At 51.7% G+C, this 13,633-nt stretch overlaps 2 protein-coding genes across 2 annotated transcripts in view; both read left to right on the plus strand.

Annotated features, from left to right (window-relative positions):
* Edc4 (enhancer of mRNA decapping 4) overlaps window positions 1-10,048 on the plus strand; it is an 11,977-nt gene extending 1,929 nt beyond the window's left edge. The window contains exons 2-29 of the mRNA XM_010612278.3: window positions 1,895-2,051; window positions 2,417-2,528; window positions 2,814-2,913; window positions 3,155-3,344; window positions 3,446-3,593; window positions 3,675-3,779; window positions 4,052-4,161; window positions 4,249-4,332; window positions 4,425-4,520; window positions 4,619-4,721; window positions 4,839-5,019; window positions 5,126-5,198; window positions 5,295-5,386; window positions 5,465-5,652; window positions 5,733-5,881; window positions 5,968-6,121; window positions 6,432-6,865; window positions 6,948-7,052; window positions 7,137-7,289; window positions 7,370-7,406; window positions 7,539-7,716; window positions 7,835-7,990; window positions 8,095-8,210; window positions 8,294-8,459; window positions 8,544-8,730; window positions 8,824-9,043; window positions 9,441-9,604; window positions 9,837-10,048. Of these exons, the coding sequence (XP_010610580.1) occupies window positions 1,895-2,051; window positions 2,417-2,528; window positions 2,814-2,913; window positions 3,155-3,344; window positions 3,446-3,593; window positions 3,675-3,779; window positions 4,052-4,161; window positions 4,249-4,332; window positions 4,425-4,520; window positions 4,619-4,721; window positions 4,839-5,019; window positions 5,126-5,198; window positions 5,295-5,386; window positions 5,465-5,652; window positions 5,733-5,881; window positions 5,968-6,121; window positions 6,432-6,865; window positions 6,948-7,052; window positions 7,137-7,289; window positions 7,370-7,406; window positions 7,539-7,716; window positions 7,835-7,990; window positions 8,095-8,210; window positions 8,294-8,459; window positions 8,544-8,730; window positions 8,824-9,043; window positions 9,441-9,604; window positions 9,837-10,029 (4,151 nt within the window). The 3' untranslated portion in view covers window positions 10,030-10,048. The remainder of the gene's footprint in view (window positions 1-1,894; window positions 2,052-2,416; window positions 2,529-2,813; window positions 2,914-3,154; window positions 3,345-3,445; window positions 3,594-3,674; window positions 3,780-4,051; window positions 4,162-4,248; window positions 4,333-4,424; window positions 4,521-4,618; window positions 4,722-4,838; window positions 5,020-5,125; window positions 5,199-5,294; window positions 5,387-5,464; window positions 5,653-5,732; window positions 5,882-5,967; window positions 6,122-6,431; window positions 6,866-6,947; window positions 7,053-7,136; window positions 7,290-7,369; window positions 7,407-7,538; window positions 7,717-7,834; window positions 7,991-8,094; window positions 8,211-8,293; window positions 8,460-8,543; window positions 8,731-8,823; window positions 9,044-9,440; window positions 9,605-9,836) is intronic.
* A 585-nt stretch (window positions 10,049-10,633) lies between these two features.
* Nrn1l (neuritin 1 like) lies at window positions 10,634-12,165 on the plus strand. Its single transcript, XM_010612275.2, has 3 exons — window positions 10,634-10,817; window positions 11,543-11,675; window positions 11,814-12,165. The coding sequence occupies exons 1-3, from the start codon at window positions 10,655-10,657 to the stop codon at window positions 12,097-12,099; spliced, it is 582 nt and encodes a 193-aa protein (XP_010610577.1). The 5' UTR covers window positions 10,634-10,654; the 3' UTR covers window positions 12,100-12,165.
* The last annotated feature ends 1,468 nt before the right edge of the window (window positions 12,166-13,633 follow it).

Genomic DNA, 13,633 nt, shown 5'->3' on the forward strand with positions numbered 1-13,633 from the left:
TTTTTTTTTTGGTACCAAGGATCGCACTTGACCACACACTTGCCAGGCAGGTGCTGTGCTGCTGAGCTAAATAAATCCCAGGCTGGGCCTCACAACTTTCCTTAAACCTGCTGGGAGATCCAGACTGGCTGCTTTTGAAGCAGGCATTGGTGCTCATTCTGAGGGGAAATAGCTAACCCATACTCTTTGCAAAAACCCATCTACTCTTTGAGACCAGGGACCCTTTCTCCACACCTGGAATGTGTGCTCCCTCAACTCATCAGTGTGGCTTCACTCTTCTTCCCATTGTCTGCTGAGCAGACTATACTCCAAACATTTGGTAGAGCCTAGCATGACCAACTGTGTACACTCTGGGCCTGTTGTTTGTTTATTCTCTTAGTGGGCTTCCTGGAGGGGAGAGGGTGTCAGCTTATTCTTAAACACCTAAGGTGGGTATGATCCTAGTAGGTGGCCTAGAGGCTTTCCTCAAAACTCCTTGGTTTATTGATTGGCACTTGATTCTCTTACCATATAGGTCTTGTTCATCCCCTCTCACTGAAGAACCAAATCAGATCTCATACTGTTTTTTTTTTTCTTAATACTGTTTTATGACTGGAAACTTGCTATGTTCCTAAAGCCCTAGTCTTCCTGCTACCTACAAGTTCAGACACTGGTTTATAAGTCAGTGAGAATGTTTGAAACCCAGCCATTGCAAACAACTGAAATGCAGTGTTTCCTAATTTCGCACCCAACTCTGTAGTTTGTCTTTTCTTTGTTCAGCTTCTTCATGTCTATTTCTCCTGAGTTTACCTGCCCAACATGGCTTCTTCTAAGCCATTTCTGTGTGAGGCAGGTCCCTTCCTTTTTTAGTTTCCCATCTTATCTGTGCCTTTTCAATCCTTAGGAGCCTCTCTTCTCTCTAGCCTGTTACTAGGTCTGGGTCCTGATATATCTCTCTCAGATTTTCAAATATTCTGTATGCTGCCTTCGAGCATTCGGTCCACTCACCAGAGCTGACCATGTTACCTTCTTTACAACTGTCTTGTGAGGTTTAGGGGTGTAGCTCAGTCGTAGAGCCCTTGTCTACCATGTGCAAGGCCCTTGGTTCAATCTGTAGCACCTCAGAAAGGAAGGAAGGAAGGAAGGAAGGGGGCCAGGGATTTAGCTCAGTGGTGCTGCCACCTGCTTTGCAAGCGCATGGTCCCGAGTTCAATCACTGGTACCAAAAAAAAGAAAAAAAATAAAAGAAACCAAGAATTGCTGTGGATTGGATTATCTACAGGGAGAGTTTCAGCATCATACCTGAAGCCTCTGCGGCCTTGTTTTCCCTCCATTCTTTCTGTATTTGTGTGTTTTGAGTACAACGATGGTGCCTGCTCTTTGAAGGCTTTCCTGACCCTATGCCCTCCCTAAAGTACACAGAGTTCCTCTTGGCTGACCTGTGCTGAATATTAACAGGCCTCAGAGGGGCATTTTTCCCCCCACTGCTAGGAATTGAACCCAGAGCCTCATGCATGCTAGGCGGCCAGTCTACCACCAAACTTTATTCCCAGCCCTATCAGATTATCTTTGTGGTTTGTTTTTGTTTTTGTTTTTTGGTGCCAGGGATCAAACTCGGGTCTTTGCACTTGTAAGGCAGGAGGCAGAACCGCTGAGCTAAATCCCTGGCCCTTTCAGATTATCTTTGATGGCTTGTACCCCTTTCCCAGGTAGAAGATCCTCATTCTTATGTTTGGTCCTAACATATATCAGCATTTATGAAATGAGAGATAAACAAAGGGCCCTCCTCCCCACAGATATACCATGCTCAGTTGAGTGTTTTGAGAGCATCTCTGGTCTTGAAGGAAGCCCTGAAGGAGGAGAGGCTTGTGGGTAAGTGGAACAACCTTGTCAAGATGTCTCTGTTTGTCTCCAGGCTCCAGTGCTGAGAGCCGGCGGCAATCCAGTGCCTACAATGGGGACCTCAATGGGCTCCTGGTCCCAGACCCACTCTGCTCAGGTGATGGTACCTCAGCAAACAAGCCTGGTCTTCGGACTATGCCACCGATTAACCTACAGGAGAAGCAGGTTATGTGAGTATCTGGGAGATTTCAGTGGTGCTGATAGTGTCTTTGGGGCATGTGCTAGCTGAAGACATGAGATGAGGGGTGAGAGGGGCCAGTACCTCAGCTTTTCTTCCTCTGGATGACTTGGGGCAAAGTACTTTTAACCACATTGAGCTTGCTCTAGGATGAGAGGTGAGGACAACTTAAGTGCCTGATGCAGAATGGTAGTAGGCTTATTCCTAAGCAGAAAGGTGAGCAAAGGGAGCTCAGAACTGGACCAAGCAAAATTGGGCTTTGGGGACTACATATCCTTACCAACTGGCTATGCTTCTATTCCTGCCATTGAGTCTTTGGATGAAAAAGAAATAAAGTTTATGTACCCCTCTCTCCAGCTGCCTCCCTGGAGATGACAGCTCTACCTGTATTGGTATTTTGGCCAAGGAGGTGGAGATTGTGGCCAGCAGTGACTCCAGCATTTCAAGCAAGGCTCGGGGGAGCAACAAGGTAGGTACCAGAATACGATGGCCTGTATAATATATGGGAGCATGCCTAATTTCTCGCATGCTGCCAGTTCCTGTGAAGGCCACCATGTCACAAGTAATATGCCTCAGTTTTAGGAAGCCAGGGTTGGCTGGCAGGCCTCTGTGGGAATCTGGCCCAGGAGATTGCCATGGGTGGCTGCGCTTACACCTGGGACCTCTCCCCCTCGGGTTCTTGGGAGATTTCCTAATCCCTGGGAAGTTTCCTGAGTCCTCTGCTTCTTCAGCCTTCCTTACTCTGGGTTTTCAGGTGAAAATACAACCTGTTGCCAAGTATGATTGGGAGCAGAAGTACTACTATGGCAACCTGATTGCTGTGTCTAACTCCTTCTTGGCCTATGCCATTCGAGGTGAGTAGGGGCAGGATGGTACAGGAAGTGTTCGATATTAGAAGCCCCAGAGATTCAGATCCAGTGGTGGTCCACTCAGCCCACTCAGACTTTAGAGGTACAACAGAAATCTTAGCTGGACTTCTGCACCCACTGCCAGGTCTGGTGGTAGCAGTGAGACAGGCAAGGGCAGGGCTTCTCCTGACTGGGCCTGGTTGCCTACTCACTGCCCTCTCACGGCCCCTTGTTCTTCTCATTCCAGCTGCCAATAATGGCTCAGCGATGGTGCGGGTGATCAGTGTCAGCACTTCGGAACGGATTCTGCTCAAGGGCTTCACAGGAAGTGTGGCTGATCTGGCCTTTGCACACCTCAACTCTCCACAGCTGGCCTGCCTGGATGAGGCAGGCAACCTGTTTGTGTGGCGCTTGGCTCTGGTTAATGGCAAAATTCAGTATCCATTCTTGAGGATGGGAACTGATAAAGGGTGGGCAGAACAGGGGCTGCCAGACATACCTTATCATCCATCTACCTAGCCCTTAACATCATGCTCAGAGAAGAAATCTTAGTCCATATCCGGCAGCCAGAGGGCACACCACTAAACCACTTCCGAAGGATCATTTGGTGCCCCTTTATTCCTGAGGAAAGTGAGGACTGCTGTGAGGAAAGCAGCCCAACTGTGGCCCTGCTGCATGAAGATCGGGTAAGGATTGGACATGGTGGAAGAAATAACAGCAACCATATTGTGTGCTTAGGCTGAACACTCACCTCCGTGTTCCTCTAGGCTGAGGTGTGGGACCTGGATATGCTCCGTTCTAACCACAGCACCTGGCCTGTGGATGTCAGCCAAATCAAGCAGGGCTTCATTGTGGTAAAAGGCCATAGCACGGTAGGCCTATAGCTGAGTATTTCTCTGCCTTCCCTTTCTTCCTTTTGTCCCTCATCTATTCTCTGCATCTACTCTGAGCACAAAATGGCCTTCTCCTGTGGAACTCACTCCTAACCTATTGTGCCTTGCAAGTTTGGTTTTCTCTTAGTCATTCAGTTAGTCATGCAAATGTGTGAGTCCACTGTGGTCAGCCCAGCTTACTACCATCTTCATTTGGGAAGGATTTGTTCCCCACTCTAGTCAGGTAGTAAAGCTCTTTGGGTTCTTCCCAGTGCCTAAGTGAAGGAGCCCTCTCACCTGATGGGACTGTCCTGGCTACTGCAAGTCATGATGGCTTTGTCAAGTTCTGGCAGATCTACATTGAGGGACAGGATGAACCAAGGTAAGGCAAGGCCTGAAGGACCCAGAGTAGCCTAGAAAGGATTCCAAATAGATCACTCTCTCAAGCCCTTCATCTGCCTGTCTGTAGGTGTCTACATGAGTGGAAACCTCATGATGGACGGCCCCTCTCCTGCCTCCTGTTCTGTGACAACCATAAGAAACAGGACCCTGAGTGAGTGAGTGGGCAAGCAAATGGGTGCTAGGTGGACCAGGGGCTCCTAGCTGCAGGTCCAGCCAACCACTCAATGACTTGTTGCCTTGCAGGGTCCCTTTCTGGAGGTTCCTCATTACTGGTGCTGACCAGAATCGGGAGCTGAAGATGTGGTGCACGGTATCCTGGACCTGCCTGCAGACCATTCGGTAAGCAGAGGCTGGGGAACTGAGAGGGGTGGGGTGGGGGTGGAGATACTGCAGCTTTGAATTCTTAGTCTCATTTAGTCTGCTTCTTGGCTCCCTAGCTTCTCCCCAGATATCTTCAGCTCAGTGAGTGTCCCCCCTAGCCTCAAAGTTTGCTTGGATCTCTCAGCAGAGTACCTCATTCTCAGTGATGTACAACGGAAGGTAGGCTTCCGTGGGGCATGTTGGGAAAACCCAGTGTCACTGGAAAGAGCTGCCGTATGTGACACATCCACTTCCCTCACAGCCTTTGAGCTCAGCTAGAATATGCCACCTGTACAGGTCCTCTACGTGATGGAGCTGCTGCAGAACCAGGAGGAAGGCCGTGCCTGCTTCAGCTCCATCTCAGAGTTCCTGCTCACTCATCCTGTGTTAAGCTTTGGCATCCAGGTTGTGAGTCGCTGCCGGCTGCGGCACACTGAGGTGCTGCCTGCTGAGGAGGAGAACGATAGCCTGGGGACTGGTAAACTGCCCTAGGGTCTTGACTATAAAAATTGGTGTGTGTTTGTGTGGTGGGTGCTGAGACACAAAGTGGGCCAGGGTCTTAATTATCCGTGCTGTCCTTTCAGAGGGCTCCCATGGAACTGGTCCCATGGAGTCTGCAGCTGGTGTACTCATCAAGCTCTTCTGTGTACATACTAAGTAAGTGTGTTGGGGAGGCCCTATACACTCTCTGTCCCTCCCCTACTCTACTGACCCTGGCCCCTTTGAACATTCTCCTCACTTCTCTTTCTGTAGGGCACTGCAAGATGTTCAGATCCGCTTCCAGCCACAGCTGAACCCTGATGTGGTGGCCCCCCTCCCGACTCACACTGCCCATGAGGACTTTGGTGAGTAAGGGGTGAGAAGGAATTGGGTTGGACTGAGTGAGGTTAGAGATCTGAGTCAAGTGGCAGCTTTCCTCACAGCCTTTGGAGAGTCTCGGCCTGAATTAGGACCTGAGGGCTTGGGGTCAACCACTCATGGCTCTCAGCCCGACCTCCGACGAATTGTGGAGCTGCCTGCACCTGCTGACTTCCTGAGCCTAAGCAGTGAGACCAAGCCCAAGTTGATGACCCCTGATGCCTTTATGACACCCACTGCCTCTCTGCAGCAGGTACTCCCCTCCCACCCCCTGTGGGAGACCTTGAGAATGCTCTCCCCACAGGCCACAATGCCATCTCTGTATCTCCCCAGATCACTGCATCCCCTAGCAGCACCAGCAGCAGCAGCAGCAATAGCAGCAGTAGCAGCAGCAGCAGTAGCAGCAGCAGCAGCAGCAGCAGCTCTCTTACAGCTGTGTCTGCTGTGAGCAGCACTTCAGCCGTGGACCCCCCTTTGCCCAGGTAAGGGTGAAAGCTGGGGGAAGCAGAGACTAACATCAGGTGATATCAAGCTCTGGCTGCTGACTTCTCAGCCTTCCCATCACCAGACCACCTGAGGAGCTGACCTTGAGCCCGAAGCTGCAGCTGGATGGAAGTCTGACAATGAGCAGCAGCAGCAGCCTGCAGGGAAGCCCACGCAGCCTCCTGCCTAGCTTGCTCCCAGGTCCAGCTGACAAATTGACTTCTAAGGGGTCTGGACAGGTATGTGTGTGCGTGTATGTGAAGTGCTGGGTAGCTGGTGGGTGGCATTTTCCTCTTACTCATTTTTCTGCTGACCCTTCTCTACCTCAGATGCTGTTTTCCCAGAGATCATGTCAGCCTTCCATGTTCCCTGGAGGGTATATCCTCAGCCTCCCCATCCCCACCTTCTCTCATGGGCTGTGGCCATTTTTTTTTTTTCTGACCTGCATCTCCTGGTCACTATTCCATTTCTCATCACGAATAATGTCAATGCTTTATCTCTGGCCCCCTACCTCCTAATACCTAAGCCCCTATCTTTGTCCCATTTCAGGTATCTACTGGTGCCTCTGCATTGTCCCTGGAGCTGCAGGAAGTGGAGCCCCTGGGGCTCCCTCAGGCCTCCCCCAGTCGTACCCGTTCTCCTGATGTTATCTCCTCAGCTTCTACTGCCCTGTCCCAGGATATCCCTGAGATTGCATCTGAAGCCTTGTCCCGTGGCTTTGGTACTTCTGCTCCTGAGGGCCTTGAGCCAGACAGTATGGCTTCAGCTGCCTCAGCATTACACCTGTTGTCTCCACGACCCCGACCAGGGCCCGAGCTTGGCCCTCAGATTGGCCTGGATGGTGGCCCTGGGGATGGGGATCGGCATAGTACACCCTCCCTCCTGGAGGCAGCCTTGACCCAGGAGGCTGCTACCTCTGATAGTCAGGTCTGGCCTACAGCACCTGACATTACTCGTGAGACCTGTAGCACCATGGCAGAGAGGTGAGGAACTTAGAAGGGGGAAATTGTGCTGGTGGGAGAGGGCTTCAGAATCATCCACTGCTGAGTTGACCTGTCCCCTCAGCCCCAGGAATGGCCTCCAGGAAAAGCACAAGAGCTTGGCCTTCCACCGACCACCTTATCATCTACTGCAGCAACATGACAGCCAGGACACCAGTGCTGAGCAAAGGTGAGCACCACTTTATACCAGTTCCTTCACAAGAGAAGGTCAGCAAGTGGATATGGGCTTACTCCCTGTCTCCCCTTCCCACAGTGACCACGATGATGAGGTGGCCAGCCTTGCCTCTGCCTCAGCAGGCTTTGGAACCAAAATTCCCACTCCCCGTCTGCCTGCCAAGGACTGGAAGACCAAGGGATCTCCTCGTACCTCACCCAAGCTCAAAAGGAAAAGCAAGAAGGATGATGGGTATGGGGGGTTTTGAGGCTAGGGACAGGGTGGTATCTAATCTGCCTGACATAGTCTCAGGTTCCTCTTGCCTATGGCAGGGATTCAGCTGTAGGATCCCGGCTCACAGAGCACCAGGTAAACAATCAAACATCTTTCTACCCCTGGGACCCTATTTTATGAGGGTGGGAGGGGCTCTGTGCCATTTCCTTGTCTAGTGGCTGGGGCTGGGTGGGTTGGCCATCACATGACTGTCAGTGCTACTGACAGGTGGCAGAGCTCCCTGAGGACTGGCCAGCACTAATTTGGCAACAGCAGAGAGAGCTGGTAGAGCTACGGCACAGCCAAGAAGAGATACTACAGCGTTTGTGTTCCCAACTTGAAGGCCTGCAGAGCACTGTTACAGGCCATGTAGAACGTGCGCTTGAGACACGGCATGAGCAAGAACGTATCCTTCAGGTTGATGGCAGAGCATGACAGGGAGGTAGGGACAGCATTCTTGGAAGGGGTATACCAGGAAGTGCTATGGCAGATGCTTCCAGGTCTGTTCCTTAGCTATAATGCAGAGAGGCGGCTGGAGCGGGCACTGGCTGAGGGGCAGCAGCGGGGTGGGCAGCTACAGGAGCAGCTGACACAGCAGCTATCCCAGGCACTGTCTTCAGCTGTGGCTGGGCGGCTGGAGCGCAGCATACGGGATGAGATCAAGAAGACGGTTCCTCCATGTGAGTTTTGCATGGAGAATTCATTTGGGTGGGTCAGATAGGAGAAGGGGGTACCTGTCAACCTTCCTTTTCTGAGTCCACCTTCCTCTCCTCCCGTGCCCCAGGTGTCTCCAGGAGTCTGGAGCCCGTGGCTGGCCAACTGAACAATTCAGTGGCTACCAAGCTCACAGCTGTGGAAGGCAGTATGAAAGAGAACATCTCCAAGCTACTTAAGTCCAAGGTGCTATAGGGGCCCAGAACTGGAGGAGAGGGTTATTGTCAGGTCAGGTTGGGCTTTCAACTAGGCCCCTCGCTTTACCCCAGAACTTGACAGATGCCATTGCCCGAGCTGCTGCAGACACATTACAGGGGCCAATGCAAACTGCCTACCGTGAAGCCTTTCAAAGTGTGGTGCTGCCAGCCTTTGAGAAGAGCTGTCAGGCTATGTTCCAGCAGATCAACGATAGCTTTCGGCTGGGTACCCAGGAATGTGAGTAGGGTCATATGACCCAAGGTAGGAGGGTCTATCCTCTTCTACTACCATCTCTCATGGTCTCCATGGTCACCCACTTAGACTTACAGCAGCTAGAAACCCACATGAAGAGCCGGAAGGTACGGGAACAGGAGGCCAGGGAGCCTGTACTGGCTCAGCTTCGGGGCCTGGTCAGCACACTACAGAGTGCGACAGAGCAGATGGCAGCCACTGTGTCCAGCAGTGTTCGGGCTGAGGTGCAGCACCAGCTTCATGTAGCTGTGGGCAGGTGTGTGGGCAAGGCTCTGGACAAAGTGGTGGGTTTGGGGAGAGCCAGGCTGGTATTCCTACCCACTTCTGCCTTACTTTCCTTTCTTTGCAGCCTGCAGGAGTCAATTTTAGCACAAGTACAGCGCATTGTTAAGGGTGAAGTGAGTGTGGCACTCAAGGAGCAGCAGGCTGCTGTCACCTCCAGCATTATGCAGGCCATGCGCTCAGCTGCTGGCACACCTGTCCCTTCTTCCCACCTTGACTGCCATACTCAGCAAGCTCATATCCTGCAGCTGCTACAACAGGGCCACCTCAATCAGGCCTTCCAGCAGGTATGATCATGTTTGGTGCTAGTAAGGGTCAAGTGTCACCTGACAAGGCCCACACACTACATATTCCACACTCTCCACCAGGCTCTGGGCTGTCTAGCAGACTCTTTCTGATTCTCTTTGGTTTCTAAGCCATTACCTATGTTGCTCCTTTGAGATAGACTTCTTCAACTCATTTTGTTCTCCTGAGGAGGGCACCCTCTCAAGAAGCCTTTTCTGATCATTTGATTTTCTAGGGTACCATATGGCCCTATGATATTCCCTCTGGGTCCCTGAGCATCCCCTGCTGGAGTTCTCAGCACCCTACTCTGTGGTTTTCCTCCCTCAAACCACATACCAGATAAGCAGGCATTCTATCCTGATATTAGCTATAAATGCTGTTGCCTTATTCTGCCCTCAGGCACTGACAGCCGCTGACCTGAACCTGGTGCTGTATGTGTGTGAAACTGTGGACCCAGCCCAGGTTTTTGGGCAGCCACCCTGCCCACTCTCCCAGCCTGTGCTCCTTTCCCTCATCCAGCAGCTGGCATCTGATCTTGGCACTAGAACTGACCTCAAGCTCAGGTAAGTGAATGTAGTCAGGCATTAGGAGATGAGCTGGGGAGTGGAGAAGGGGAAGGAGCAGTTCCAAGCAGAGTTGCCTACTCCTCCTGATTCCTCTCCTTAATTTTCTCCACCCATCTCCACCTCTATCCATCTGAGGTTTAGAGGCTTCCCTTGCCACCAGTCCCTCTTTGCATCAGTGCCATCAGGAGGCATTTCCATCTGTAGCCTGTCCTTTTTAACCTACCCTCAGCTACCTGGAAGAGGCGGTGATGCACCTGGACCACAGTGACCCCATCACTCGAGACCATATGGGCTCAGTCATGGCCCAGGTTCGACAGAAACTCTTCCAGTTCCTCCAGGCTGAGCCACACAACTCACTTGGCAAAGCAGCCCGGCGTCTTAGCCTGATACTAAATGGCCTTGTGACCCCCAGCCTCCCTTAGCAGCTAAGCCTGCCTTGTGTAGGGGTGGGGTGACACTAACGGTCAGCAGTCAGGCCTAGTCCAAGGCAGGGTTGGGGTTGTGTCTGCTATTTACCTGCTCAGGCCTCCACCTCGGGTGTTTGGGGGAAGGGGACAGGGTGTAGTGGCTGTGGTCTACAGATTGTGGTAGCCACCAGAATTAGGCTGGGCCCAGGGCAGGTACTGTGCCTTCTTGGGTTCTGCCATGCCTGGAGCATGACCCTGAGATTGTGACACCACTTGAGTTTTCATGTTCCTTTTTACCTCTGATTTGGATTTTTTTTGTTTTTGAAAAATATTGAGAAATTCAATTAAATGCTTTTTGAATAAAATGGAGCATGTGTGTGAGTTTGGTGTGTCTGATAACTGAAATTACCTTCTCTGGGGAGGTCTGTATACACCAACCCACCCATGGGCATAATAACTCACTCATCTGCTCAACCTTCTGAGATAACTCACTTAAACTCTGGGGCAAGGGATCTGGGGCTACTCATCATCACCCTGTGTGCCTCTGTTCTGGGCATTTCTGTTCTATCTGTGCCAATCCAGGTACTGGAGGTGGAGCTTTCAGCTGGCTTCAGGCCCCGCCCCAGCCTCCTATCCAATTATGGTCCCTCCCTCTGGGGGCTGGGCCGGCCGACAGGCTCTTCTCCAGCAGAGGGTAGCTTCCTCACTAGGCTCCCAGCCGGGGACAATGCCAGGCTGGCGCGGTTGTTGCTGCTGGAGGCAGCCACAGTGTTCCCTGAGGCTGTTGCTGTTGGTGCCATTCGGTGAGTGTGCGGGTGGTGGACCTGGTCCAGGCTGCACCTCTCTTTCAGGTCCCCTACTAGGCTGGTATAGGGTATGTGTGGGAGCTGGGAGCCAAGGTGGAGAGGAGTTATGAGGATTTTGGGAATGTGACAATGGCTTCAGAATTAAAAGTGAGTCAGGAACTGAGCTCTGGCTGAGGAAGGACCCTGAAATTCTACAGGGAGCCTATGGTCACTGACAGAATTCCTGGACCAGCCATAGGATCCCTGAAGTTCCTTATGAAGGTCTGGCCTGGATCCTGACCTCTCTATCCTGCTCAGCCTCATCCAAGACATAACATGTCTTTGAGAAGGAAGTAGAAGGTTAATGCTCATGGAGGCAGCAGAGAGAGTGTCCCATGTGTGTGTGGGCTTGTACTTACACTTCTGAATCCTTAATGCCTCTATGCTATCGTAACTCCTTCTCATGGACCATCATCACCTGACCTAGAGCTCCCAGAAGCTCAGAGGAGGAACCTACTCAACTCCTGGGACCAATGTTCTTTCCTACCCTTGCATCCCAATCTGGGTCCTGTCTTGAAGGGGACCAAGGCAGTTGATCCCTAGACATGCTGCTCAGTTCCCTAGGGTGCCCTTTTCATGCTGAGTCACATCTCCAGAACACTACCAGGTAAACAAGCCTCTGGGGGCTGGGGACAGGCTGGCTCAAACGATCAACCATTCTTCACCCCCCCCCAACCCCCCAGTCCTTGTACCTCCCATAGCAGCAGCCACAGAGGGTCAAAATCGATGTGATACCATATACCAGGGCTTTGCGGAGTGTCTCATCCGCCTGGGGGACAGCATGGGCCGCGGAGGTGAGCTGGAGACTATCTGCAGGTACTGGCAATGGGGAGGCAGTGTGCAAGTGGGAGGCACAGCCCAATTTGCACCATCCTCAGGGCATGAACCTCTTCATCATTCCCAAACCTAATCCCCCCTAACCTCGCTAACCCCCCTAATCCCACTCCTTAACAGGTCCTGGAATGACTTCCATGCCTGCGCCTCTGGGGTCCTGTCGGGCTGCCCGGAGGAGGCAGCTGCTGTGTGGGAGTCACTACAGCAAGAAGCTCGCCGGGCCCCACACCCAGATAACTTACACACTCTATGTGGTGCTCCCGTGCGTGTTCGGGAGCGTGATGCAAGCCCAGAAATCAACCAGGAGACGTTACGGGCGACAGGGCCTACACCTGCCCTAGTCCCCGCACCTTCCCTGTTGGCCGCTGCTTTGACCCTAGCTTGTCTCCTGGGGCCCCTGGCCTAGCAGGAAGGGGTTGTTGGCAGCAACCACATCTCCAGCCCTGGCTCTGCAGAGCGTGCAAGGCTTTCATTAAAGGTATTTGTATTTGCACTAAGCTCCTTCCTTTCTTCCAGCTGCGGCCGCTTGGCTAGGGCAGGGCCCCCCAGAAGCTGATCCTCAGCGTGGGATGGGCGGGGCCTAAAGCCACCACTGGGGACTCACTCTCCCTGCTTACAAACATTAATTTCCCCGGCTGCAGCACAGAACTTTCCATTACTCGCAGGTCCCAAGAGTTCTGGTGGAGACCCAAAATCTGCCGGAATGCCCAGCCATTCTCTGCCTTTGGGCTGGCTGGGGTGGGGGATCAGATTGTGGGGAGGATTCTCAGGCCCACACTTAGCCCTACCTTCCCCTCCTATGGTGGTCCCTATAGAGGTGGTATCCTGCCCTTAATGTAGGGTTTCTCCCCAGCCTCCTTTCTGCCTCTAGGCTCCTTACATCTCAGTTCCCCTTCCTTCTGCTGAACTAGTACCTCAGTCTTCAAGACACACTCAGATACTATCCTCAGTCCCCTCCTTCTCTGGGTCCAGGGGGCTGTTCTGGAAGGTGCAACCCCCTGTCAGAGTCCACATTCAAGCAGTTACAGAATCTGATGTTGTAGAAACTGGGATCAACTGAGTATAATTTAGTATAAATAAAGTTATTTTATTGAAAGAAAAAAAAAAAAGAAACTGGGATCACAATGAGGGATCCTCTGGTCCCTGCTCTCTACAAGTTTATTCTTGGAGAAGTGTACAGATGGAATCAAAATAATCTCCTAAGACTTTTTTGGGGAAAAAGCCACATGTGGTAGCCTATCTTTGTGATCCTAGCCCTCTTGGAGGCTAAGGTAGGAGGATAGAGAGTTCAGGGGCAGCCTGGGCTATGTAGTGAGTTCAAAACCAGATTTAACTATACAGTGAGACTCTGTCTTGGGGTGGGGGAAAATTTAGGAAGAGTGTATGCTATATGTGGAGTCCCTTTTCAATCAAATGGAAAAGAAGGAGAAAAGTTAGCATGGGCAGAAGCTGAGCCAGAAGGCCTCAGAGGGAAGAGTGACCCTCTTCCACCCCAAGACTTGTGTGAGCTCAGCCATGGTCTCCTCGCTGGTTTCTATTATCACTCCTTCCCCTTTATTTTCTACTTTCTAAATTGAAAAACTGATACCCGTGGATAGTAAACGCTTTTTCCTGTCTATAAAGTGCTACATTAGCTTACATCTGTCCATTCCTACATGCCCTTTATGTAGCAGCATAAAGGTGCTTCCTGCTCAGTCCTTGGGGACAAAGGGAGGCTTTAGAGAAGCAAAACAGGATGCATATATGGGGTAATAGGTCACCTAAGTGATGCAGGAAAGATGGGCTGAAATACAGATTGTTTTAGGAGACCTAAAGCAATTGGTAGGAAAAAGGGAGCCATGGCATCCCAGAGTTCAGCAGGCCAGGCTTACACTGGAGTCCATGTTGGGAGGCTGTTACTCTCCGGGACAGAATCAGGCCTCATGAGATTCTTGCTTAGG

The sequence above is a fragment of the Fukomys damarensis genome, unplaced genomic scaffold (genome assembly GCF_012274545.1).
Source record: "Fukomys damarensis isolate Sample0158 unplaced genomic scaffold, DMR_v1.0_HiC HiC_scaffold_32, whole genome shotgun sequence".
Taxonomy (NCBI): Eukaryota; Metazoa; Chordata; class Mammalia; order Rodentia; family Bathyergidae; genus Fukomys; species Fukomys damarensis.